Source organism: Chaetura pelagica, unplaced genomic scaffold (genome assembly GCF_000747805.2).
Source record: "Chaetura pelagica isolate M959 unplaced genomic scaffold, ChaPel_1.0 scaffold433, whole genome shotgun sequence".
Classification (NCBI taxonomy): Eukaryota; Metazoa; Chordata; class Aves; order Apodiformes; family Apodidae; genus Chaetura; species Chaetura pelagica.
In genome coordinates this window covers 142,292-166,772 of record NW_009952574.1, presented here as the reverse complement: position 1 = coordinate 166,772, position 24,481 = coordinate 142,292, and the positions used below count along the sequence as shown (strand labels likewise).

General features: G+C 39.9%; 1 protein-coding gene across 1 annotated transcript in view; it reads left to right on the top strand.

Annotated features, from left to right (window-relative positions):
• The first annotated feature begins 1,149 nt into the window (after positions 1 to 1,149).
• Positions 1,150 to 24,481, top strand: part of SLC1A7 (solute carrier family 1 (glutamate transporter), member 7) — a 45,585-nt gene continuing 22,253 nt past the window's right edge. The window contains exons 1-3 of the mRNA XM_009993561.1: positions 1,150 to 1,290; positions 2,370 to 2,449; positions 14,674 to 14,889. Coding sequence (XP_009991863.1) covers positions 1,150 to 1,290; positions 2,370 to 2,449; positions 14,674 to 14,889 — 437 coding nt within the window. The remainder of the gene's footprint in view (positions 1,291 to 2,369; positions 2,450 to 14,673; positions 14,890 to 24,481) is intronic.

Genomic DNA, 24,481 nt, shown 5'->3' with positions numbered 1-24,481 from the left:
GCGGGCCCCGCTCCGGAGGGTCCCCCGAGGCCTCCGGTGCCCGCTCTGCCCGGCGCGGCGGAGCCGGTGTGACTTGGTGAAACACTTGTCAAGTACTGTTCCATTTGGACGGTTTGACGTCTCACGAGCTGTTTCCGCTCGTACGTCAGCATGTAACCAAAAAATACCGCATTACAGTATTGTAAACACACAGTTTTCTGGCAGCGTCTGGAATATCTTCCATCAAAAGCACAGAATAATCTCAGAATAACCCAGGAACTACGGAAATGTTTCTGTAAGAAAGCACAGCATGGTGAACAGTTACAGCAGTGTGTTTTTATCAGATACTGGCTAGCATAAAAACCAGCATTGGGACTGCAGATGGACACAGCAGAGGAAAGGAAAGCAAAGCAATCCCTGTGGCTTAGTCCGATAATCCCCTGAAAGTAAATTGGCCCTGCTCTAATCAACATAGTGGTTGGAAGAAAAGTGAAATCATTTCACTTCTGATATAATAAATGCCAAATGGCAGAAGGTACCCTCACCTGTTTCAATGTACTGCTATTTTCTGTTTGACACTTTGTCTCTTATTCAGTCACGCATTCAGGCTTTTTTTCTCCATGAAAAGAAAACTCAAGCCTGCTTTAATTAAGTTCAGGTTCACCTCGTTTGTCCTGTCGTGATAGTCTAGTTAAAAATATTACCTACCCTGCCCTTTAGAAAGACTGCAGTGACGTTACCTTTACCCATGTGAATGCTTGACTTGCACTGTCCCCTTTCTAGGCTTAGACCTTCAGACCCCAAAGCAAGGAGACCCAGGGACGCACTCAAACACCACCTTGCTCCCAGCAGTGCCACTTTGTTTTGAACCACTCTTGTTTTAGAAATACTACTGCACTCTGTTCTAATTTTCCAGAGCCACCTAATCTTCTTCCAGGCTCTTAATGATGTAGTTGATAATAGGATTGTTGGTATTAATTTGGAACAATAATGCCAGCTGCTTGCTTGGTGGCTATTGGCAGAGGGGTGACCTTGCAGGTCAGCTAAGCAGGACTGGAAGTGCTTTGATCTGATCTATACAGAGCTAGATCTGCCCACCCGAACCAGAGGAGCGGGTGAAGTCTCTCTCCATGGGATGCTGATTCTTCCCCAAAGAGCACGGAGGACAGCATGGCACTGGCTCTGGATGCAATCCTCGCTCGGATCAAGGATGTTTGTAAAAGAAACGGTTTGCTGATCCTCTCGGTGTTGTCAGTCACCATTGGCTGTCTGCTCGGATTCTTCCTGAGGACGCGGCGGCTCTCCCAGCAGGTATGTGTGTGCCACAGTGATCTCAGCCTGTCCCTGCCGGGAAATCGCCTCCTTACGTAACAAAAGCAACTTGCAGAAAACTTAAGGATGGACTTTGGAAGATAAAAAGCACTGATGTGTGTTTGTTACATCTGTTTAATTTCTCTTCTTTGTTAATCTACCGTGTCCTTTTGGTCTTTTCACACATTCTCAAGCAAAGTGTTTGCAAAGGGCTCTGGTCTTTAGGGCACCTGGTAAATACAGCGTAAGCATATTATATAGTCTGTCTACTATGGATAATAATAGCGGGTGTTAAAGCCAAACGAAATGTAGCATCTAATATAGACCTGTTAAAAACCGATAGTGCAATGTATTTATTGGATTTTATATTCCTCTGGAACATGTATGTCTAAAGAAAACCCTGGGAATACTTTTCACTGGGAGATGTACAGAGTACAGATGCTTATATTACACCGATGGTGTTTTGTATTAATAAATTTGAGATTTCAAATAATCAATAGACCATATTATTGAAGTCATCTGGGGATTTCTCCTCCAGCATACTTCAATAAAGCTCTTATGCAGATACTCATTTCTTTCTGCTCTATTAGTCAGAATGGAGAGGACAACGTGCATTGCTGAATGCATTGTTTGAGCACAAATCTAAATACCAATTTAAAAATATGCCACTTAGAAAACGTGACTAAACTAAAACAATTATTTGTTCTGCTACTGCTAGCTGCAGCCTGAACATCTTTTATCCTCAAGCAGTAGCTTCATACACACCTAGCAAAACACACAGAATGCAGAACGATGAGATTTTTAGGGCAACCTATTAATGGTAGTCCCCAGGAGATGCCATATTTCATTTTTGTCTTCCTTTGTAAAAGAAAGAAAAATGTAGTGTGTTTTTGATTATTTACAACACAATATATAATCTAATTAGTTTTTAAGAAATATTTTAAAGCCTACTTCTTTGCCACTTTACATACCAAAGCTGCAGGTTTTACCAGTGTTATCTGATCCACAACTTTAACAGGACTCATGAAAACAGATAGTCTTTATCTCAAAACAATAAGCATCTCTCCATATATTTCTAGGAAATTAGTTATTTCCAGTTTCCTGGTGAGTTACTGATGAGGATGCTGAAAATGTTGATTCTTCCACTGGTTGTCTCAAGGTAAGTGAGGACAATGATTGTTCCTACAACTTTTGAAGTTTCCTAAATGGGACATGTCATCCCCTCCATTTTGGGTTTAACTAAATTCATGTCCAAATGCCAGGACCATTACAGAGTGCTGTGAAGTGAAAGTGATTTCTTAGTGTATTAAAGGCAGAATCTTTAGTGGCGGCAGGATTAATGATCTAGATCTTGGTGCAGAGGGACGGGGGATGCTGGCTGCTTTTGCAGCGGGCAGATGTAATTTAGGATAGTTTTTTCTCTCCTCTAAATTTGTCTTGTCTTCCAACTGACTCCAATCACAAATAGCAGTTGGATGGTCAAAGACTCTGAGCTCAATGCTGAAAGAAGATGTAAGGAGAGATGGAGAGTAACAAGGCTAACTTTACCTAACCAGACCTAAGGTAAAAATCTTGCACTCTTTGGTACCTTTCCTTAAAGCTTCATTTTCTAGAACTGAATACATATGCCAAAATGTCATCTTCCATTTTAAGGAAAGTTTCTAGGCTTCAGATAGGTGAGAGTTGCTGAAAATAAACCCAATCCAGCATTGATTTTATTTTTAAATCCTCTACCTGCTCATCGTTTTTCACAGACCGAAGGCAATTCGTGGTGCTTGTGTCCCTAGAACTGGCCATAGTATGACCACAGACTCATACCTGGTTCTGTCTCGTGCAGCTAGAGCACATCAAGACAAAATACGTTATTTTGTGTGTGTGTGAGGTGAAAGGAGAGTTTTCCAAGGACAAGAGGAATCTCACATGAGGAAGTGACACTGTAAGGACTGAAAAGGGTTGGAGCAGAAACTCATGCCCTTCCCTAAAATGTGTAGTTCTTCAAATTCCCTTGTTTTTCAGAGATCACAGAATCACAGAATCTTAGGGGTTGGAAGGGACCTCAAAAGATCATCTAGTCCAACCCCCAAAGCCAGGAGGAGAGTTAGAACAGGAACATGGCAGATAGTATCCATTAAGAAGAAAAAACTGCATATATGGTCAGGTATATGTGATTGAACTGATCTTATTTTAAATGTTCTGTAAATGCAAAAGAAATCAGTAGAACAACAGGAGATTGTTTTTTCAGTGTACAGTTCCTTGTCTTACCTAACTCTGTGCCAGCACTTGGAAGTGCTATATTCCAGAGCTTCTGTACCTGTTTCTGATATCTCCTATCACCTGTGATTTTTTTGTTTTGCCACAGAGAGAAAAATCTTGAAAAAGCAACTACCAGTAAAACTAACCTTCCAGTTAGAGCCCTTAGTGAGGTTTTGTTTTTGTTGAGATGTGGGCCTTCATTAAGGAGGGGGCTTGATATTATTTCAGTTATCTGGTGACATAAACAAGCTTCATATAATGTCATACAATGACTCTAAAGGAACTATATATTGATTTCCCCCATCCTCTACCTGAGGTTTAGCACTGCTCATAGCTATTAGTATCCACTAAGTGTATTGTGTATGGAGTTTGCTCTTCTCAATGATGAGAACAGATATCCACATAACAAAGAATGCTGCTTCTACTGGCAACATAAACAAAGAAATTATAACAAATAGTCTTCACAGTTTGTGTCTGCCCTAGGAATACTCTGTAGGGAATCTGCTAGAAGATGAAATTTTAGACCCTGCAGTTACCAGATGTAGAGTACTTATATGTATAAACATAGAATACTACTTTTAAACCTGGGAATGGAAATATTAAGCAAGATCAGACAGAACAGGTGCCAAATCTGAAATCATAGTTACACACCTCCACTCTACTTGAGTTCTTACTGCAGTCGGACAAGGCCTCTCCTCAACAAGCCTGACAGATCAACTGCAGGAGATCTGATTCTCCTTGGGACAGAGGCCTTGATCCTCCTATGGCAAATGCAATGCAAATACTGTCTTTTCCCCTTTATATGCCAAAGTTTTCAGCGCAGATCTTGAAATTTTCAAACAGGCACACAGACAGGTGGCAGTGACGGAGCTGAATTTCAGTTCAGCCTGCCCTAAGTCCTCTGATACGTTTAAAAAATGATGGGTCCAGGTCTCCAGACAGATATCTGCTGTTCAGCTGGCTCAAGGGGCTCAAGTTTGTTAGACCGTTTGTCCTTCCATCTAACGCACTCCCCGGCATGTGGAGGCTCAGTCTGTATTACGGCCTGTAGCCAGGAGATGGCTCTGTCTAGAAGCCTGAGGAACCACCAAGGGTTCCGGGTGTTGAGTAGCTCCAGGGAGGGAGGACCTGTGCGACTTGGAAGACTCATACGTTTTACAATAGTGCTGCCTGCCCAGAAAATTATAAAATATCTACTGTTTTTCTGTATGGTTAATTATAAGCTCTTCCCACCCCTTGCCCAAGTCAACTGGCAGGGATGTCAAGTGTATGCTGGTAACACATTTATTTGAAGGCTCCTTTGAGGATAGTAATAAATATTTGTTACTGTTGGGGTTTTGTTACTGAATTAAGTATAAGATGCTAAATATAGAACTAACTTTCTTTAAGGGGATTCCTGTCCCATAATGCCACCAGTTCTGGTAAATCTCTTATTCTTCTGCTTAGATTCTTGAGTTGGTCATTCTGTTGAAGGCTAGTATTTAACTAGAAACTACTCTGTTGTAGTATCCTTTTCCCATATAATTTTTTTTCCACAGCTCTCTGATTTGGGGGCCACATTGGCATTTTACCATCCCACTAATGAAAATTACTTCTCATTCCGTCCTAATGGCATCCTGCCAGTGCTCAGCTGTACTGTGCCATGCCAGGTTTTGCCTCTCAGGACTCAGGAGTTATATTTGAAGAACTGACAATTGTACAAACTGTGCAAGAGGACTGGAGATGCTCGGGGTGCAAGCAGATGTGCCTCCCTCAGCCCAGGAGCCAGGCTGGGCCGGAAGCCACGGAGCCGCATTAGCGCGGCTTTGTGCCCAAGCTCCTGCAGGAAGGACTAATGTGGCTCCATGGCTTCCCGGCCAGCCACGACAGCTCAAGGCAGAGGCAGAGCTAGAAACTACTCTGTTGTAGTATCCTTTTCCCATATAATTTTTTTTCCACAGCTCTCTGATTTGGGGGCCACATTGGCATTTTACCATCCCACTAATGAAAATTACTTCTCATTCCGTCCTAATGGCATCCTGCCAGTGCTCAGCTGTACTGTGCCATGCCAGGTTTTGCCTCTCAGGACTCAGGAGTTATATTTGAAGAACTGACAATTGTACAAACTGTGCAAGAGGACTGGAGATGCTCAGGGTGCAAGCAGATGTGCCTCCCTCAGCCCAGGAGCCAGGCTGGGCCGGAAGCCACGGAGCCGCATTAGCGCGGCTTTGTGCCCAAGCTCCTGCAGGAAGGACTAATGTGGCTCCATGGCTTCCGGACCAGCCACGACAGCTCAAGGCTCAAGGGGCAGAGCAAGTTCATGTCTGTCTGCAGTGGTCTCTTTTACTACTTAAGCTTGCCATTTGTTAGGGATGAAAGATTTGACCCAAACACTCAGAGGTTGGTACTGAAATTTGCAATCTGTCTTCTACCATGATGGTAAATCAGTGCTGGGTGTGGTCAATAAACCATCTGTTCAGAAGGAAAAGACAGATCTCCAAGAGGCTTTGAAATCTACCTTTTTTCTTACTTAGAATTAAATTTAAACCAAAAGGATGAGCAAGATTAATTCTCTCAATAATACTGGCATTGAGTGAAGGACAATATGTACATTACTATTTCTTCTAATCCACTCCCAGACTGAGAGATACTTCTATGTTGTCTTGAGAAATTCACATAATTTAACTGAAGACTGAATGGGAAAGGATAGAGAGCATAAACCTCTGGTCAGTTTTAACTTGGTCCTTTCTGCTAAGTATGAGTTAAACTATTGCCTCTGGCCATTCATTGCTAAATACCAGAAACTCTGCTTTTATGCTTGTACTGCTGCCAAGCTGGGGTATAATCAAGTGCAATCAAATTACGTGCTGTACTATTGAGTGAGGTGTTGAGGAGCAGCTGCAAAATGCTGCCTACAGCTCTCTGAGGAGCCTACTCAGAACAGTGTTTTATAATGTACCAAAGCAGCTGTATTTTCCCATAGAATTAAAGTGCTCTTGGAAACACAGGGCTTTTTCTTCACATTATGAGACTCTGGATTTTTTTCTTTATTTCACCTCTGCTGCCTTGCCAATAGAAAAAATATTAGCATTTGGGAACAGGTCTTCCCCAACAGAGGAGGGTAAACCTTCTGCTGGGTTAAAATGGGAGCATCTGTGTGGTACCTGAATGATAATGTAAAATGTGTCCAATGTCCCATTCTTTAACTACCTGACAGGTGTATCACTGTAATGATGCAAATCATAATAAAAATACATTTCACCCCAGTGAGAACAAACTGTTAGCCCTTTCCTAGGATGTGCAATCTACAGTCTTTATTGTGGAAAAGGCAGTCTAGAGATATGAGCTTTAAGGAGATTACTAGAGGGGATAAACATATTTACTTTCAGAGTGAAAAGCAAAACTGTACTTGAATGAAACTGAAAGGGAAGGATTACCCAAGGGTAAGAAGAACTGGTTAGAGAGCAATGTCAATCAGCACTCTTATAGTACTTTCAATTATCCATATTGCTATTATCTTGCAGAACTCATATAAGATTACCCTCCAAGTTCTCCAAAGGATGCTTTGAGATTGCTTGAGCTTGTAGACAAAAATTCCATTCTGCATCCTTAGGAAACCTTATTTAGAATTCTTCCTCTGTGCCTCAGACATTTTCAGAGGTTTCACTACCTTATCATGTGTAACATTATCAACATTCTTAGCTCTATTTAGGAATAGGGAGTCTCATGTTCAGACCCCTTACTGTTTTTCAGTGTTTTCTTTTCTTTGTGCAACCTAGAGGTCCAAACTGTTACAGTGAAAAATGACATATTGCAAAGTTATGTGCGATGTAATGACAAAATTGGATCAACTCAGTACAAATTATATATGCAGTGTCCGTAGGGATCAAGTGGTGTGCAAAAGAAATCTAGGGTCACAAAGTGAGTAAGTGTGAAAAGCACTGAAGTGATTACTAATGGGGCATGAGCAGTTTGTGACCTGACAGAACTTTTTTATAGTCCTTAAAATACTCAGTGTGTCACAAAAGAAATGGCAATGACACGAAGTTGAGGAGCTGGCTGGATTCCCTCTGTTTCCTTAGGATAGAAATATGTATGAACTATCATCAGTTGAATAAATCCTACATCTGTTTATACAAATTTGTGTTTCAAATCCTTTTGCCCTTTTCTTAATCTAAAAATACCTGAAAGAACTGACAGAACAGAAAATCAAGTGTTAAGATTCTTGGCTCTCTCCACAGATGTGAAAGATAATAGATAATTTAATATTTAATAGATAATTTGTTTTTATTTGCATCCTGACCTTTTAATGTAGGAAATACTTTTTTACTTGTTTGTTTGGGGTTTTTTTTGTTGTTTTAAGCAGAACAGCTAAAATCAACAAGTCAGCCTGAATTCTGCATGAGCTAGACTACAGTATCTCTAATCTCTTTCACCAGTCAGTGACCAAAGGTTGCTGTTTGTTCCTTCCAGAATTCCTAGGTGTGTCACAGCAGGCTCACATTGGGATGTTTGGGAGGAACCAGTGACAGAATAGCTGTTGGACGTTGGTCTTCACCCTGTGCTGTACAAAGTCCTACCTTGTTTACATTAGTCCATAAAAACAGATTTCCTGTTGCACACTAAGAAGATACAATGTATGATGTGAATTCCAGGCAGGATTTTTGCTGTGTATGTCAGTTTATTATTAACATTTACAAGTGTTAAATAATAAGGAAAAGGAGAGATCAACATTTTGGGTAAAAAATAAAACTCTTACTGTTTTATAAAGCATTCTTTTAAAAGCAGATCTCAAAAAGCTGCATGTTGTGATGCATTAGAAATGTAGATTTGGTTTCTTTTGTAGATTTAATTTTCTTTTCCAGCAGCTTAGCTGTAAAATTAAACACAATTACTGCAAACAGTGTATTGCAGACAGTGAGGTCTTCTAACATATTCCTTATTGTTTGAAGATCAAGAGCCAGCTTTTCCATGGTACCAACAGTACTTCCATGGAAGTGAAACAACCTGTCATGAAAGCACAGATAGTTGGGCACAGATGAGGAAAAATCTGATGGTCCACTGCAATACAGAGATCACTTCAGGCATATCTTTCTTCACTGCTAATTGTTTGTCTTTAAATTATTTAAAATGCCTTAATTTCTCTGTTTCCTTGTCTGTAAAATGGAGATAATGCCTTCCTTTATGATAGTGGGTTATATTAGTAAAGCATTTAAAATGACCAAATGGCTTGTGCTGTGGAAATGGAGATTATTACCATGTTGAAACTTCAATGCACTGACCTTGACAAAAAGGTAAGCGACAGCCTGCCTGGATGATCAAGCAGCATTAGTGAAGCCAGCACTTCACTTTCATGATGCCTAACTGCAATGTAATCATTTCTAATGAAGCTGTTAGAGGAGCATTCCAGCCCCACGGGGAGAACTTACTCAGGAAGGTCTTCTCTATGGCATGCAATTACAAAATGAGAATGCAGGAGAGGGCACAGGTTGAATGAAAACAAACATGATTCTAAGAGCAACTGTTGGTGGTTAATACTTGACCATTACTTCTTGACAGGATTAATGTCTTTCTAATCACACTAATCTCCTCTGATAACTTTATCCATAATCCATCTCTTTCAAAGCAACATCCAGATGGCTTCTGGTGGAGAGGAAGACAAAATAAATGTGCAGAATGGGGTCTTAACAGCATCTTCTTCTATATTCCCTTTTTAGGGTTATAGGTTTTGATCTTGAAACAGCTCAAAATATCTGCTTTTTATCAGAGAACAATTAAAAAAACTGTAGAATCACAGAGAAGATAGTAAGTTCTTTTTTTTTATTTTTACATAAAATATTTGAGAAGTACTCTGATGCTTATCAGTGTCAGCCAGTAAAAGTCTAGAAGTGCCTCATAAGGGCTCAGCTACTCGTTTGCATGGGAATCATTAGATTTCCAAGATATTGAAATAATTATCTTCCTCATTATGTCAAAATTGCTATACTAATTTTGGGGGTTTTATACAGATTTCCCTCAAAGCAGACATGAAACTTACTACTTAATAGTTTAGTTGATTTGTGCTATTACCAATATTTAAAACAACCTAGTAAGTGGCTGGGAATTTTTAATTATTTACATATAGGAATAATCCCTGAAGTTATTGAGATGTTCCTTTTCCCTTCTAGTTTTCCCTTAAAAGCTTAATCTAGATTTCATTAGATCATTTACTGATCCTGGCTCCATTCTTCACCTTCCTCCCTCAAAAAGGATTCCACAAAGAAATAATTTATTGTAACCTTTCATAAATCACATGGAGACTGTCCAAAAACAGTAAACAAACTTTTATCAATCCACTCTGGATAAAATAATAAAGGTAGGGTTTTTTTACTAAAAATCAGCAATGAAACAATTGAAGTCTTAGTGAAATAATTGTCTTTAATATCTGTGCCACTAAAATACTGAAAGTAAATGAACTTTTTTAATTATTGGCCATATGCAAGTTTTGATCGAAGTGCTGCCACTTGGTTTACTGGCTTTTCAACTTCCTCCAATTAAATGGGTAGATAGTTCAGAGAATTGACAAGACAGATTTGGCTGCATCAGACCAACTTATTTCCCATAAAACAAAGCAGAATAAATTTAGAATTACCTATGTCCCAATAAAAAAGCTAAATATCTTTTACTTTTTAAGAATAAAAATATAAACCTCAGGAAGACTGTAAACCTGCAGATATTGTGAGTCATGTTGTGTAGAGATCTTGGGATTATCAACTCACAACTTTGAAGAGGTTCGACTGCCACAAACATGTAAGGACCATAGGACAGATATTTGCAGATATAAAGCAGATACAACAGTTTTGGAGGCTTTTCTTCAAATCACATGAAATCTCTGAGAGTACACAATTTCCTTCAAGATTTGTTAGGTAAACAAGATAGAATGAGAAAATGAAGCTGACTTTTCTAGACAGCAGAAGGAAGGGCCATAGGAAGATAATTTCCTCATGTAATTGGAACACCCTTTGCAGGAGATAAAGAGGTCATGGGGCTACTTATTTTATTATGATGTCTGTTATAATATCCAGCACCAGATGTTTCAAAGCAAGGTGCAAGAAACCTCTTAAATTATAGTAATCAGAGATTTCACTTAAATTCTGCACTACAAGATTTGATATCTCATTCAAAACTCATTAACACATATTTTGGAAGACTTATGCTTGACATAATTTTTTTTCTCTGTGAAGTAAGAAATGGTGCCTGAACACAAAATTACACTTTTGTAGAAATGCTTTTTGCCAGACTGACTATGTGAGTGAGATACATTGTAATTATTCAGAAAAGCTACAGTCTGTTTTTCATTGTTTTAATCCTGTTTTATTCATTTTGCAATCCTTAAAACATATAATGGAAGCTTCATATGAAACACATGTGGAAGCTACTTAGCTACATACTAAGTCAAGTTATTTTAATTTATGAATCAAATACATGTCCTGTTATCCCAAGCCTAGCCAGATTCTGAGGCTTGGCAAGAATTAAAGGTACACTATTTTTCATTCCATTATATTTCATGGAAGTCTTATAGTGGATGGCATGGAAAAATCTTTTCACAGTCTTAGAAACACCTTGGGAAACTGTTTGGGAAGTTTTTATGTAGCCAGGAGTGTCTGATGAAAATTAGATTTAAAGGGCAAACCTGAACATGGTACAGTTAACTTTAAGTTAAAGCATTTGGAAGTTTATTCCTCCTGACTTCCCTATTCTCTAGGAAATAAGAAAAGTACTTTTGCTTGTCATTCTTTGGCTACTTTATATGAATGTTGCAGCTCCAGAGATCAACAGTGAGGGACTCCCATAGTGTAACTGTGTATTACTTTGTACACTGTTGTAATCGACATCTCTTAATTTTTGTGTCTTCTGTCCTGTTCCCTCTGACACCAAACATGAAGCCAAATGAAAAACAGTTACTGAATTATAGTTAAAAAAAACATATGATTACTGTGTGAGTGATTACTGTCTCGTACTAGCATTTCTTTCTGAAAATTATTCTGAAATTTTAAGCTTCAAATGGCATGACCAGAGTTACTTCACAGCCTTTGGAGAATTGCTTCCACTGGTTCCTTCTTATGCAGGCCATGAAAAACACAGGGCTATGTCTGAACCCAAACCATGCTTCATGCTTCTGTCACACCACAGTTGCCCCTGTTGCACCTCCATAGTTAATTACTTTTGAGGACTTTCTCATCACAGCATGAACTGAGAATGACTTTATCTGGTAGCAGGATAATCTCATTACAGATGATGATCTTGTTAATGAATATCCCCAAGACAGAGAAATCTCATTATTAGCCCCCTCAGGATTTGTCACCTAAGAGCCAATATATGATTAGATTCTAGCAGCACAGCATCCTCCCAGATCCTAAGGGCCCAAAGTCTTGAGGCTGAGGTAGTGCTCCCAAAAGCACATGAACTACTGGATATATTTCATTAGGATTTTTTGTCCCTAAGTACTTCTGAACATGCTTCTCAGGTGAACAATCAAGACAGCTCAAGTGCTACGTGCAGGGCTCATCTCCCCATTGTTCTGTAGAACAAACACAACACAGCAGCATCAAGGACAATAGAAGCAGTGTGGCTTTACCACATTGGTAGTGGCTTCAGGGCAGTACCAGGAAAAGAAGTGTCTGCCTGTCTCCTTAGTAGTGCCCTCTCCAATAGCCACTCCAATAGTCACTCCAAAAGTCACCACAGGTGATCTTTCTACAAGTTACATGCTGGTCAACTGTCAGGCCTTCATACCTCTTATGTCTGTTTCCCTGCATAATACACCTATAAAGAGCACTGAAAATTATTATAATGAAAAACACCCAGCTAGTTAAAAATCAACGCGATCTTCTTCTTTGTCTCTTTTTTTTCTTGGAAATTTGGGGAAGGAGTGGAACAGTGCCTACAACATAGGTATCTCCTTCGGGCATCAATGAGCTGTTGAACTGGGTCAATGGCCTGAGAAACCTCAGCCTATGAGAAGAGTTCTGTCCCAGAAATCTAATAACAACATTGAGGTTGTTTTACAAAAAAAATGACACATTGATGTGAGATAAATGTATTTAAGTCAACTGCTTTATCAAAATAATGTTTTAGAATATTTACTCTCCCATATGGGCCCAGCCAAGGGAAATGCTGAGGAACTGAGTATCATTGCTGCTACTGTTTCTTTACTATGTAGTGCTGTGTTTGTACATACTGCTTTACAGACACACAGAAAGATGGAGTTTCTATCAAATACAATGATAATAGAGAGGGAAGAACAATGGTTACAAGAGTGAGAGTTATCGAGATGCTCATTTTCTAACTGATCCACATTACAGTGCAATGAATGTTTCCCCTTGGTCCTATAGAGTTAACAAAACCCATGCTAGATGAGAGATTGGCAATGCAGAAAAGCAATACATTTTCTTAATTAATATAGTGGTTAGCAGGAACCTGAGCACCAAATCCCACCCATTTGATTTCATTAAATTGACTATGAAGGTTAAGCTGCACTTTAGCGTTGGCTCTAGACAACCTTACTCAGCAGAGTGAGGTCGAGGAGATCTCATTTAAGGAGGTAGTGTTTAGTAAATTACTATCCATGAGGCAAGACCTGATAAATGCTTCTGTTTTGATGAGAAAACTAGGCAGTGGGGGCACACTAAAGAATAAATGTATTTTATTTCACCTGCAGTTTTCCTGAGATGTATGCTTTGAAGAGTTTACAGAGAATTGTTCATAGAATCATAGAATCATTTGAGTTAGAAAGGATTATGGAGTCCAACCATAAACCAAACTTCGCCAAGTTCACCACTAAACAATGTCCCTAAGCACCATGTTTACACGTCTTTTAAATACCCCCAGCACTGGTGACACCACCACTTCCCTAGGCAGCCTGTTCCAGTGCCTGACAATCCTTTCGGTGCAGAAACTATTCTCAATAGCCAATCTAAACCTCCCCTGGTACAACCTGAGGCATTTCCTCTTGTCCTATTACTGGCTACTTGGGAGGAGAGGCTGATACCCACCTCACTACAGTCCTCTTTTGAGTAGTTGCAGAGAGTGAGAAGGCCTCCTCTCAGCCTCCTTTTCCTAAGCCAAAAAACCCCCAGTTCCCTCAGGTGCTCCTTATAAGACTTGTGCTCTAGATCCTTCACCAGCTTTGTTGCCTTTCTTTGGCTACACTCCAGAACCTCAATGTCCTTCTTGTAATAAGGGGCCCAAACCTGAACACAGTATTTGAGGTGTGGCCTCACCAGTGCAAGTACTGAGAGACAATCACTTCCCTTGTCCTGCAGGTCACACTACTGCTGATACAACCAGGCAGCACTGGTGTCACTGGAAGCTCAAACCTCAGTCTTGGATCAGTGTCTTTGTCAGAGAAGCATGGAGCAAATTCAGGGACCATCAGTGCCCTAATTTGCCTACAAAAGAGGATCAGTGGTAGCTAAAGCACTTGGCAGAGAGTTGTATAGCTTGGCAGAGGCAAGCTACAGAAGCAAGAGGATGAGCAGTGGTCACTTTCTGGCAGTGGTGAGCAGGGATTTAAAGGGTAAAGAAAAGCATAAAACAACCACAGCACTTTATTTGCTCATCTGTGCAGCCATACCTGCCCATGTGGGAATTTCCTCTGCACACTAGACACTGTCTCCATTTTGAGTGGGGGAACACTGAATCACAGTCCACACCCCAATGTACCCCCTCGTAAAGTAAAAATATATTGTGTTTTGTATTGATATAGAAAGAAACCAAAGTTATTATTTTACATTAAAAATGGACTATAAGATAAATTTTCCTCTTTGTGTTTTTCATTTTCAAGTTCTGGTCTGGCTTCACACAGGAAGTTCATGCTCCTGTGAACTGAGCCATCACTTCTAGGTTATGTAAAACTTCAGGGAACAGTCAGTAGGATTCAGTCTCCATTTGCAAGTTCATTCAAGTAACCAAGATCTCACATGGAAATGGAGAAAGATCCCTTTAGGCACAGAGGCTACAGTTTTAGTGTCACTGACAAGCTTCTAAAAACATTGATAGGCGGACAGTCCCGAGAGAAGCAGGTAAACTGGAATAATTAGGAAGTTAGGTTTTCAGTTGCATTAATGTTAAGCAAAAGATAACTAAATATGTTGTGTTCTCTTTCCACAGCTTAATGTCTGGGCTAGCAGCCCTGGATGCCAAGACTTCCAGTCGATTAGGTATCATAACTGTCACTTACTACCTGTGGACAACATTTGTGGCTGTGGTTGTGGGAATAATTATGGTCTCCATTATCCATCCTGGTGGAGCAGCACAGAAGGAGAGCACTGAAGAGGGTGGAAAGCCCATCATGAGCTCTGCAGATGCACTGCTTGACTTAATCAGGTAACTACATTCATTCTCTCTGCTTTCTGAAGGTAGCATTTTGTATATAAACGCATGAGGAACTGTGGTCTGGGCAGAAGTTCTGAACCTAAGGATGAATATTTTGTCTAAATCAAGAAAAAGAATCAAGAAAATTTCAGATTATTTTCAAGTTATCAGATGTTTATACTGGCTGTTTACAGTAAAATTTAAATGAATGGCCACCAAATGTATCAGAAGTATAGTGCGGTAGGGTTGGGTTTTTTACCCCCACAGAACCACATATAGCCTGTGGAGCTCATCATGAAACCTATTATTAAGGCAAAGACTGTACTAAATTTTTAAATTTTAATGTAAATAAGGGCAGACAGTTGTTATAAGCAAAACCTTAAACATAAGAGCTGAAATTCACATTTTTCAGGAAATAAGTCTGAACAGTGCTGTTACAATTGCTCATATAAACTCTTAGAAGAAGAACACAATTAGCAAGACCACTGTTCTGATCTTTTTATTCCTTATTTTTATCCCATTGTTCTGCTTCGTGACTTTTTCTTGTGTGTTTTACTTTGTTTGGCAGAAAGGAGGGTTGTTCTTTCAGAACAGCATTAAAGCACTGATGGCATTTTTATAGCCTTGCCTGAATATCACTCTTTGTCTCAGCATTTCAGGTGCTAGTGGGATTAGTTTCCTGACTGAACATATTATGTGCCTCAGGTTTATTTTTGCTCATGGAGGAAGACCAAGTTTTGCCTTTCTTTGGTAGTTTCTCAAGCTGGTGATCTCATACCATACTGGGCAGGGGCAGCTAGGCCCAATGTGTAACTAAACCATGAAGAGTTATCTTTGGAGCTTGACTTAATAAAATTCAAAATGTTGCACAGTTTGTCTTTCAAGAACCCAAATTCCTGACCCTCCCATGGCATAAGCACACCAAGTACTATAATTAAAGCTAATGGGATCTTGAATCAGAAGAAACTGGGATGAAAAGCTTATAAAAATCTTTTGTTTTCTCCTCCAAGTTGCAATTAGCCAGGCCATTTGAAACCCACATGTTTTCCTATTGTATCAATGTCTCACTGAGAATGGGCCAAGTTGTATCAGTCATGGAGCAGCAGCTGAGCACAGACTCTTTTGTAGATTTCCACAAAGCCACCATTGTCACCTGCAATGGGAAGATGCTCTTTTCATGGCATCTGTATTACCCCAGTGACTTTGCTGTGATGTATGTGCACGGGGTCTCAAAAGTGTTTGTGACACAATGTTAAGTCACATTATTCTGTTTCTGCTGCATAAAGGACTATTCCTACACCCAGAAGAAAGAACTGAGCAAGTTACTGGAGCTTCGAATCCCTTAGTAAAACAGAGTAGTGTAAAAGGAAAACTGTGATGTTTGTAGTGGAAATGTTTGGAAACCCTTCCTGGCATGCCGAGCTGTTTCTAAGGTCTGAGTCCTGGACAAATATAGGCATAATGAGTGCAATTTTATATCCAAACTGACCCTACAGATGCCTCTGGAAGGGGTCTTCCTTGCCATAGGTTCCACCCCCTTCTCCCCACCAGCCCAGTTTTTGAGATGTGGAGTAAGTGAGTTCACAGAGATGAGTCAGATGAAAAGTATCTGGGGTGTGCAAAATTTAAATTCAGTTCTGTAGTACAACTTAATGTCTGTATGACTGGAACCTGAGATCTGAGGTACAGTCTAGTGTCTATCTCTTCCTGGCTGGTCCCTGTATACCCCAGGTTTAGTGGTGAGGTTTGGGAACACCTTATTCTGCTGAGCCTCATTGAAATTAAAATGCTATGGCCTGATTTAAACATTTACAAGCATAATTTATAATTCCACTTTCTACAAACATTTACCTGAGCAAATTATACTAGTTTGCATGCATATTTCAGGTGTTCATGTTTCCAACCAGGCATGAGCTTTTAGTCTGCAAAACTTTAAAGTCTTCACTGGTTTGGGAAAGTGTCAAAAACGACAGGCCAACGAGCCACTCTCACGACCGAAGCTGAAAAAGAGAGAATAAAGCTCTCTCCTTTTGCTGTGCTAAGTAGCAGGCACAGCTGCAGCCTTTGTGCCCCAAGTGCACAAACTGGTGGGTTTTATTCCTCCACTACATAAATAACCACATTTACTAAATAAATACATAAATTAGAATAACACAACTGTGGAGAATGGGCTCTCAGCCTAGGCAAACACCATGGGTGAAATCCTGGCTCTGCTGAAGTCAGTTGCAAAACTCCTAAATATCTATGTGGAAGTCTGGATTAAATGTAATGATGTATCTGCTGGTTTGAGCTAGAAAAGCTGATCCTTTAGCTCAATGATAAATCACTTCCATTCACAGCTGGAGACCATCTTTTTTTAGGCCCAGATTGGCTTATCTTCTCAATTCATTTATTTCCTCTCAATTTATCAATTGCATGTGTGCACATAAGTTTACACAGGAAACATCTGGCATTCTGCAAATGAAGAATTCTAGATGTACAAGTGGAAAGATGATATATGGGACATAACTATGGGCTTTATTTTAAAAGCATGAACCTTGGCATGCGGATACATGTATTTACCCTCAGTAATTTCAGACTTGAACCCACTTTGAAATGATCAAATACATTATTATTTCTTGTGATGTTATATATGACATTGTCAAGTCTGTAATTTTTTGGCAGGGAGGATATTGCTAGAAATTGCATTTCTAGAATTCATCGGTGAGGATTTTTCTTTTAGAAGTGGTTTTAATCAGAAATTAAAGAATGTGCTGACTTTGCAGTAGATGAAACCAAGAACAGCTTCAGAGTCTTATGTAAAAACCGGCAACATTAATCACTAATCACATTATTACTCTGCATCATTTTGCAGATGGTACTTCCCCTGTACATTTGTCTGTTGTGTAAAAAAACCCAGCAATAAAACCTCTAGTGTATATGACTTGATTAGGGCATAACTGAGACTCTGTACTGCAGAATTCTGAAATGGCTTTAAGCCCCACATCAAGCAGGACATACAAAACCTCATCAACATACTGAATTTCATGCTTAAAAAATTATATCCACAAGTTAACCATTTTTGCCATGCTAAACAGAAGTATATGAAATACTTCCTTTCTAAAGGGAGCCCCAAGAGATTGGGGACAAGACCTGTGGACATGAATCTGTCCCTGCTGATGTTCTCCTAGATTCAATCTGGACAGAGAGTTCACTGAATGCAGCATCATAGAAGGGTTTCAACATTCAATTAGTCTTTCTACCTAGAATCTTCAGTGTTGCTGCAGCCTTAAGTAACTCAGACTTTCAAAAGGACAAAAAGGGACATACTTGCTGGAACAGCATTCAGTTTTAAATATAAGGTTTGTTTAACTGCAACATTATTCACCTGACAAGAAGAGTAGAAAATGCCTATAATTTGGGGACGAACATTTGTCAAACAAGCTGTATGACTCAGGACCACACTGGTTACACTAGCAGTTAGTATTTCCAACACATCCTGCTGCTGTGATCAAAATACTTTTTAATTAGAAGGGTAAATCTTGTTGCAACTTAAATCATGCTACATGCTTTTGTCACCAGGGGAAACAGAATTTGGCTGATGGGATAAAAACGAACAGGCAAACACCATAAACTGCACATGAGGAAACAAATCCCAGCTAAACTGGGGGTTTAGGCTCCTATTTTATAGAAGGCTGCTAGATGTGCAAACCTGGGCACCAGCAAGTGCAGGGTTTACATACATTTTTAGCCTCTCTTAAGTCTAACCAGGCAGCATGAGATCACAAGCTTATTCACTTCAAAAGCTCCAAATAAATCAAATCAGTGCACACTGTCAGGATCAAATCAGGCCTTAACCCACGACACACAAATTTGTACATTTCTGAAGTTTACTGGAAGGATAAGTCAGAGCATTTTACCACTGGATATTCAGGATTGCATCCAATTTAATAGCAGGTACTGGGAAACTCAATCTGGCTTAGCCAAGAGAGGGTTTTTTTAATACTATTAATAGTTAGAAGAGGATTTGAACACTGTAGAGGATTTATGTTTTCATGGGAATCCTGAGCACTCTTTAAAATATTTTCCTTTTCCTCTTTCAATCTGAGGGCTGTATTCTATTTTATAGAAATTGTGTTTCTTGAAAAGAGGACAGGAGAAACCCAGTATCTGCTGTAGTTTGGAACAAGTCCAAGCTGTGCAGAACCAGGTATCACATTTTTTAAAGTTTACCACTGTAGACTGAATTGTATATACACACATTTAAAACTGCATAAAATATTTAGGTACTGGGAAACTCAATCTGGCTTAGCCAAGAGAGGGTTTTTTTAATACTATTAATAGTTAGAAGAGGATTTGAACACTGTAGAGGATTTATGTTTTCATGGGAATCCTGAGCACTCTTTAAAATATTTTCCTTTTCCTCTTTCAATCTGAGGGCTGTATTCTATTTTATAGAAATTGTGTTTCTTGAAAAGAGGACAGGAGAAACCCAGTATCTGCTGTAGTTTGGAACAAGTCCAAGCTGTGCAGAACCAGGTATCACATTTTTTAAAGTTTACCACTGTAGACTGAATTGTATATACACACACATTTAAAACTGCATTAAATTATCTGGGGTTTAAACTATGAAAGAGGTTTTTTAATATCTTTGCCCGAAATTCGTTTATCTTTTGCCAAAAGCCACTGTATACTATGATAGAAATATTTATCTGTCCCGTCCCCTTTATGGAAAACAATTTTTACTCATTTCAGATTGCCAGTTTTCTTTTTATCTCACAAAACCACCCTGTTGCCAGCACTGTTCTGCACTGTATGTGCAGATGTTTCCTTCTGGTTAATTTTTAAGCAGTTCAAGCTGCACAGAAGCCCAAACCTCATGTATTTACAAAGGAATATGAAGCCCCTAAATGTATGGTTCCTATTTGGCACAAAAGGACAGATTGTTGCAGGTTTTTCCACAACATGGAAAAAGGATAATTCTTTGATGAAAACAATGCTGGGGAGATGGACCATGAAGCCATTTCTGCTTTCTGGTCAGGAGGCTTTAGTCACAGAGGAGGAAGTGCATGAAAGTCAGGAGTTGAAACTACATTAGGAAAACTTCAACCCTAAAGAGGAATAAATAATCCATCTTCCTGACAATTGGCCTGGACATCTTCCAGTGCAAATGTACACTTTTTATGAAATAACTTTGCCTTGCTGGAACCATAGTGGAAATGAGTTGGGACTGTCACGCTGCCTTTGATATGATTCAGCCTTTTCAAGATGCCTAAAGGTGTACTTGTCCTTCCATTTCGAGGAATTATTTTCTCAGAAAGCCATAGCCCTGTTGGGCTTGTGTCAGGATATTTTCTTACAGAAGAAGCACGGTAAGGAGGTTCACCTCTAGATCCCTTACTGGAACTGAAAGGCCATGCAACAGTGTCTCACTCAGGATAGATAAAAAGTCCATGTTTGGCAAAATGATTCCACCATATAAGTTCTGCTCTGATCTGCAAAAAGACAAGCAAGACAAAATGACTTAGACCAGATTAATGTTGTGGGCTTTTTTGCATTTTATTAGTATCTTTTACCACCATAATGAGGATTTAAATGCCTCATTCATTCTGCAAAAGCCTTCTTTTGTCCTTTTAGCAGGAGGTAGTAAGATTGATACTGAGAAATGTGATGAGACAGTGGCAGTGACTACTGATGTGCAAGATGCATCCTACAGTGGGCCCTGAGATAGGTAATTTCTTCAGTTTTGCTGAATTAATTTTTGCCCTTGATTTCAGGAGTCCAAACCCTGTTGGAGCCCAAGGGCACCAGGAAGGTTTTCCAGATCTATACCTATATGATAAAGGACAGGATTGGTGGCTCATGTGGTACAGTGAAGTAGTCAGGAGGCTACACAGCTGATGATGAAACCATGCAGGGGACAGCAAAAGCAAACAAACATTTGAGATTAAGATAATGTCACTGAGAAGGGTCTCAGCCTATAGTACAGGAACCACAGTGCTGTTCATTCCTGTGCACAGCTGTAAACCCTGGAAACTTTTCAGTTGTCATGTTGAGCTACTCGGACTCTGTTTTTAGTCCTCTGTGCCCTTGCTGTATATAATGACCGCGTAAAATCTCAGACACCGAAGCATTAGAATAGTGTCAAATATGTAGTCTTAAAATAATGTTCTTGCAAGCTCGGCTATGTTAGTTCAAATTTGAGAGCAGAGTGACCACAGCTGTTTTATGCCCAGTGCAAATATAGGCCAATAAAACATTATGGATACAGATGTAGGAAAAACCCAGACTGGTGTCTTTAATTCCACAGCATGGGAGACTACAGCCAAAGACTGTCTGGTGTGGCAGGGATTAGGTACTGATAACATCAAAGTCTGAGAGCAAAACCAGATTGCTGCTGCAGAGCACAGAATGCCCCAGAAGGAATGGGTGTTCTGAGTCAAGGAAACAACATCTGCCGTACCTGTGGCTGCTCTTAGGCTACAGCAGCTGGCCTAATTTCTCTTTAAGAGATCTGCAAAAGCTGAATGCTTGGAGTTAACAGATGCTGTAGTCAGGGCTTAGAATGAGTATTTCAGATACTCAGAAGTACAGCTGCAATCAGAATTTTGCCTGTTATTCCTAATAGAATTTATCCAGCAGCCATCAAATTTGCTATCCTGATAGCTGTAGGCTCATGTTCTGTGGACAGTTTGGCTTACTGCATGAGCAATAAAACAGTTTAACTGCACTGATGTTTGTATCACTGCTGTAGTTCTCATGGTCAGCAACCTTCTGAAACCTTCTGAAGAGAGCAAGAGAGGTCCTACATCCTGAGGACAGTGCCAGGGCATGGACTGAGCCGAAAAATGGCTTCCTAACACAATTCAGCTTCATAAAGCAGTGGAATGCTAAGGCAGCAAGAATAAGAGAATAGTGTTAATTGGTAGGTTAATTGCTGGAAGACAAAGGAGAAAGAAGGAGGACCTCCCACTTCTTGCAGTGGTAAGGTGCAATTGAATCCTAGCTGTAATGACAAGCTGCACCCTCAGAGTTGTTCCTTAGACCAGGTACTGTAAATACGTGATAAAAATCTTCAGGATTTTCTTCAAATTACATGACTATCAAACTGCAGAACACATTGCCTTAGTCACACATACACATTTCTAACTCAATACATCCTGATGTCTGAATCCTCTTATCCTATACAGAACCAGGGAAGGACTCTAAAATTTGCTAGCAGAATGAACCAGCCTGTGAATGGCAGCAGGATGTAGTCAAAGAAGGCATTTATTAGGTCATGGTGTGTGTATGCTGCCATCAGAGCAAATGCAGGCCAGGCCAGATGTGCCAGTGGTGGCTCAACAGCTCAGGGGCTGTAGAAGATTCCCTCAGCTGATGTTGAAGTTTGAAGCACACTCACTGTTTTAGCCTGTGTTGAACGCTCCTGCTCTGTCTGGCAGAATTCCTGAAGCAGAAGATGCTCTGGGAAATGTTTTTCCTCAGGGTACACTGTATTTAGCTCTTAATTTTTTAAGTAACTAGAAACCTTATGTCTCAGTTTCTTTTTTACAATCATATCCTTCTCTTACACTTAAATTTATCTGTTCCACACCAGTCTCACTCAATGTGATTCACTGTATTTAATTCCCTATTATTATGTGAAATTATTCTTGCTAGGAATGCTGAGTTGTGCCAGTGAGGTTGGAGAAAATGTTGCTTGTACTAGAGAAATGAATTCCAGATCACTTTAAGTTTCCCAAATCATAATTTTGTGTCCTGTATGTTGTAAGCAATCTGAAAGTAATGCTGGAAATTTAGAAGTCTTTTATCTGCTCAGCTCTCATTTGAATAAACAACAGCATTTATAAGTGGTGAAAGCAGTGAGTTGCTCAGCTTGAATTATTACTTCCTAAGTACTGACAGTGTCTTTTATTCAATACATGTCGGTGACAAACACAGCACCTGTTCTGAGGAGAGAGACAGGCTCACTTTATGACCCTGGTACCAGATCCATGTGGGTAGATCTTCATATTGCCCTGAAGCTAGTAGAGATCTGCAGGGGCCAGTCTGGTTGCAGGCTGGATGCCTCCAGATAGGTGTGCAGCACAAGGAGATATCAACAGGCTGCAACACCCTGCCACTAGTTTTGTAACATGTTTGGGCAAATGCAAGTGTCTGGATTTTGTGCTTGATTGAAGCTCTCACCCCATATTGCATCCTCCAAAACCCAGGTTTGGTGGGACAGAGACCCCCAGGAGAGCTTCCCCGAGGCAGTGGTGAGGATCCTGCCAGCCCTCCTCCTCCTCCTGGTTGCATGGTAAAAAGGCAAATACCCCACAACCATTATCACTTCAGCCTCTTGGTCTGAAACATTCCCAGGAGATTCCTGCCAAACATCCAGCTCATGGCTGGAAATATCAATATGCAGCAAAACATGCCTCTACAGTGAGAATTTCTCAAGTGTTTCTGAAGAGACCTTACTGAACCAACAAACACTCCAGGTCATCCTCCAGTTCTAGGTGACAGTTTAGTACTTTCTTGTCGTTATTTATTCATTCGAATTCTCATCCACAAATTGCTCTCTTGAATGTTTTAATTATCAAAACAAAATTTTGGCTAATACTGGATTTTTTCAATCCAAGTAAACCAGCTTAAAATAAAAAATAAGCCGAAGCTCTGGCAAACACATTCAGGTCATCCATTCACTAGATAAATTGTGTAACTTTGGTAAAGCTAGTCTCGAAGACTGGATCACAGTGCATAATATATTAAAAAATATTGGTAGAATTCCAGTATCTAGTATTAAGTGGGTAGTTGTAATTCCTGCAGGATAAAGAATAATAAAGAAACACAATGCTTTAATCCTCCACAAATTTGTCTAACGTTTAATCTAGCTACTAACCATATGATATTTCCTTTCTCTAGCAGTCTTAATTTGTTACTAATTCTACTAATTAGGACTATAAAACTAAGGGAGAAGGTGAAGAACATCAGCAGTTGAATTCATATTTCTTTGTAAAGCCACAGATCATACATGACATTCATATTCAGAGCTGTGCAGGAACCCTCAGTTTGGATCTCTGCTTTCAGAATAATTTGCCTTCACAGAGCAGGTCAGAGCACAATTGTCATACTAATGCTGTGCTCTCCTGGAGCACCTTGCATCCCATCACCTCAAATCACAAAACAAAGACAATTTAATACTAATGAAGCTTTTAACAGCCTAGAAGCACAATTCCCAGGTGATGCATTATAAGGCAGTAATCATTTTTTCTCACCAGTGCTTCCCCCTCCTATAAACATCCCCTCCATCTTCCCAGGTCCAGCTCCATCCAGCTGTTCTTCAGCTAGTCCTGTGTCAGCCAAGCCCCTGGGGCTCAGGCAGAAGGTTGTGTCTGGATCTGATAGGAGAGCAATGCACAGCTGGCTATTGTCTGTGTCTTGCTTTAACTACAGGTTTGACATTTGAACCAGACAATCATCAGCTTTATGGATAGTTTGCAGAGATAACCCAAGGCTTTGTGCTGTTACTACTAGGGTGACAGCTCTGCTGATGGCAGCACAGGACTCAGCTGTGCAGCACCCCTTAGAATGGTGTACTCAGAGTTGCTCATCACTAACCTTGTCACTGCACAGTGTCTTA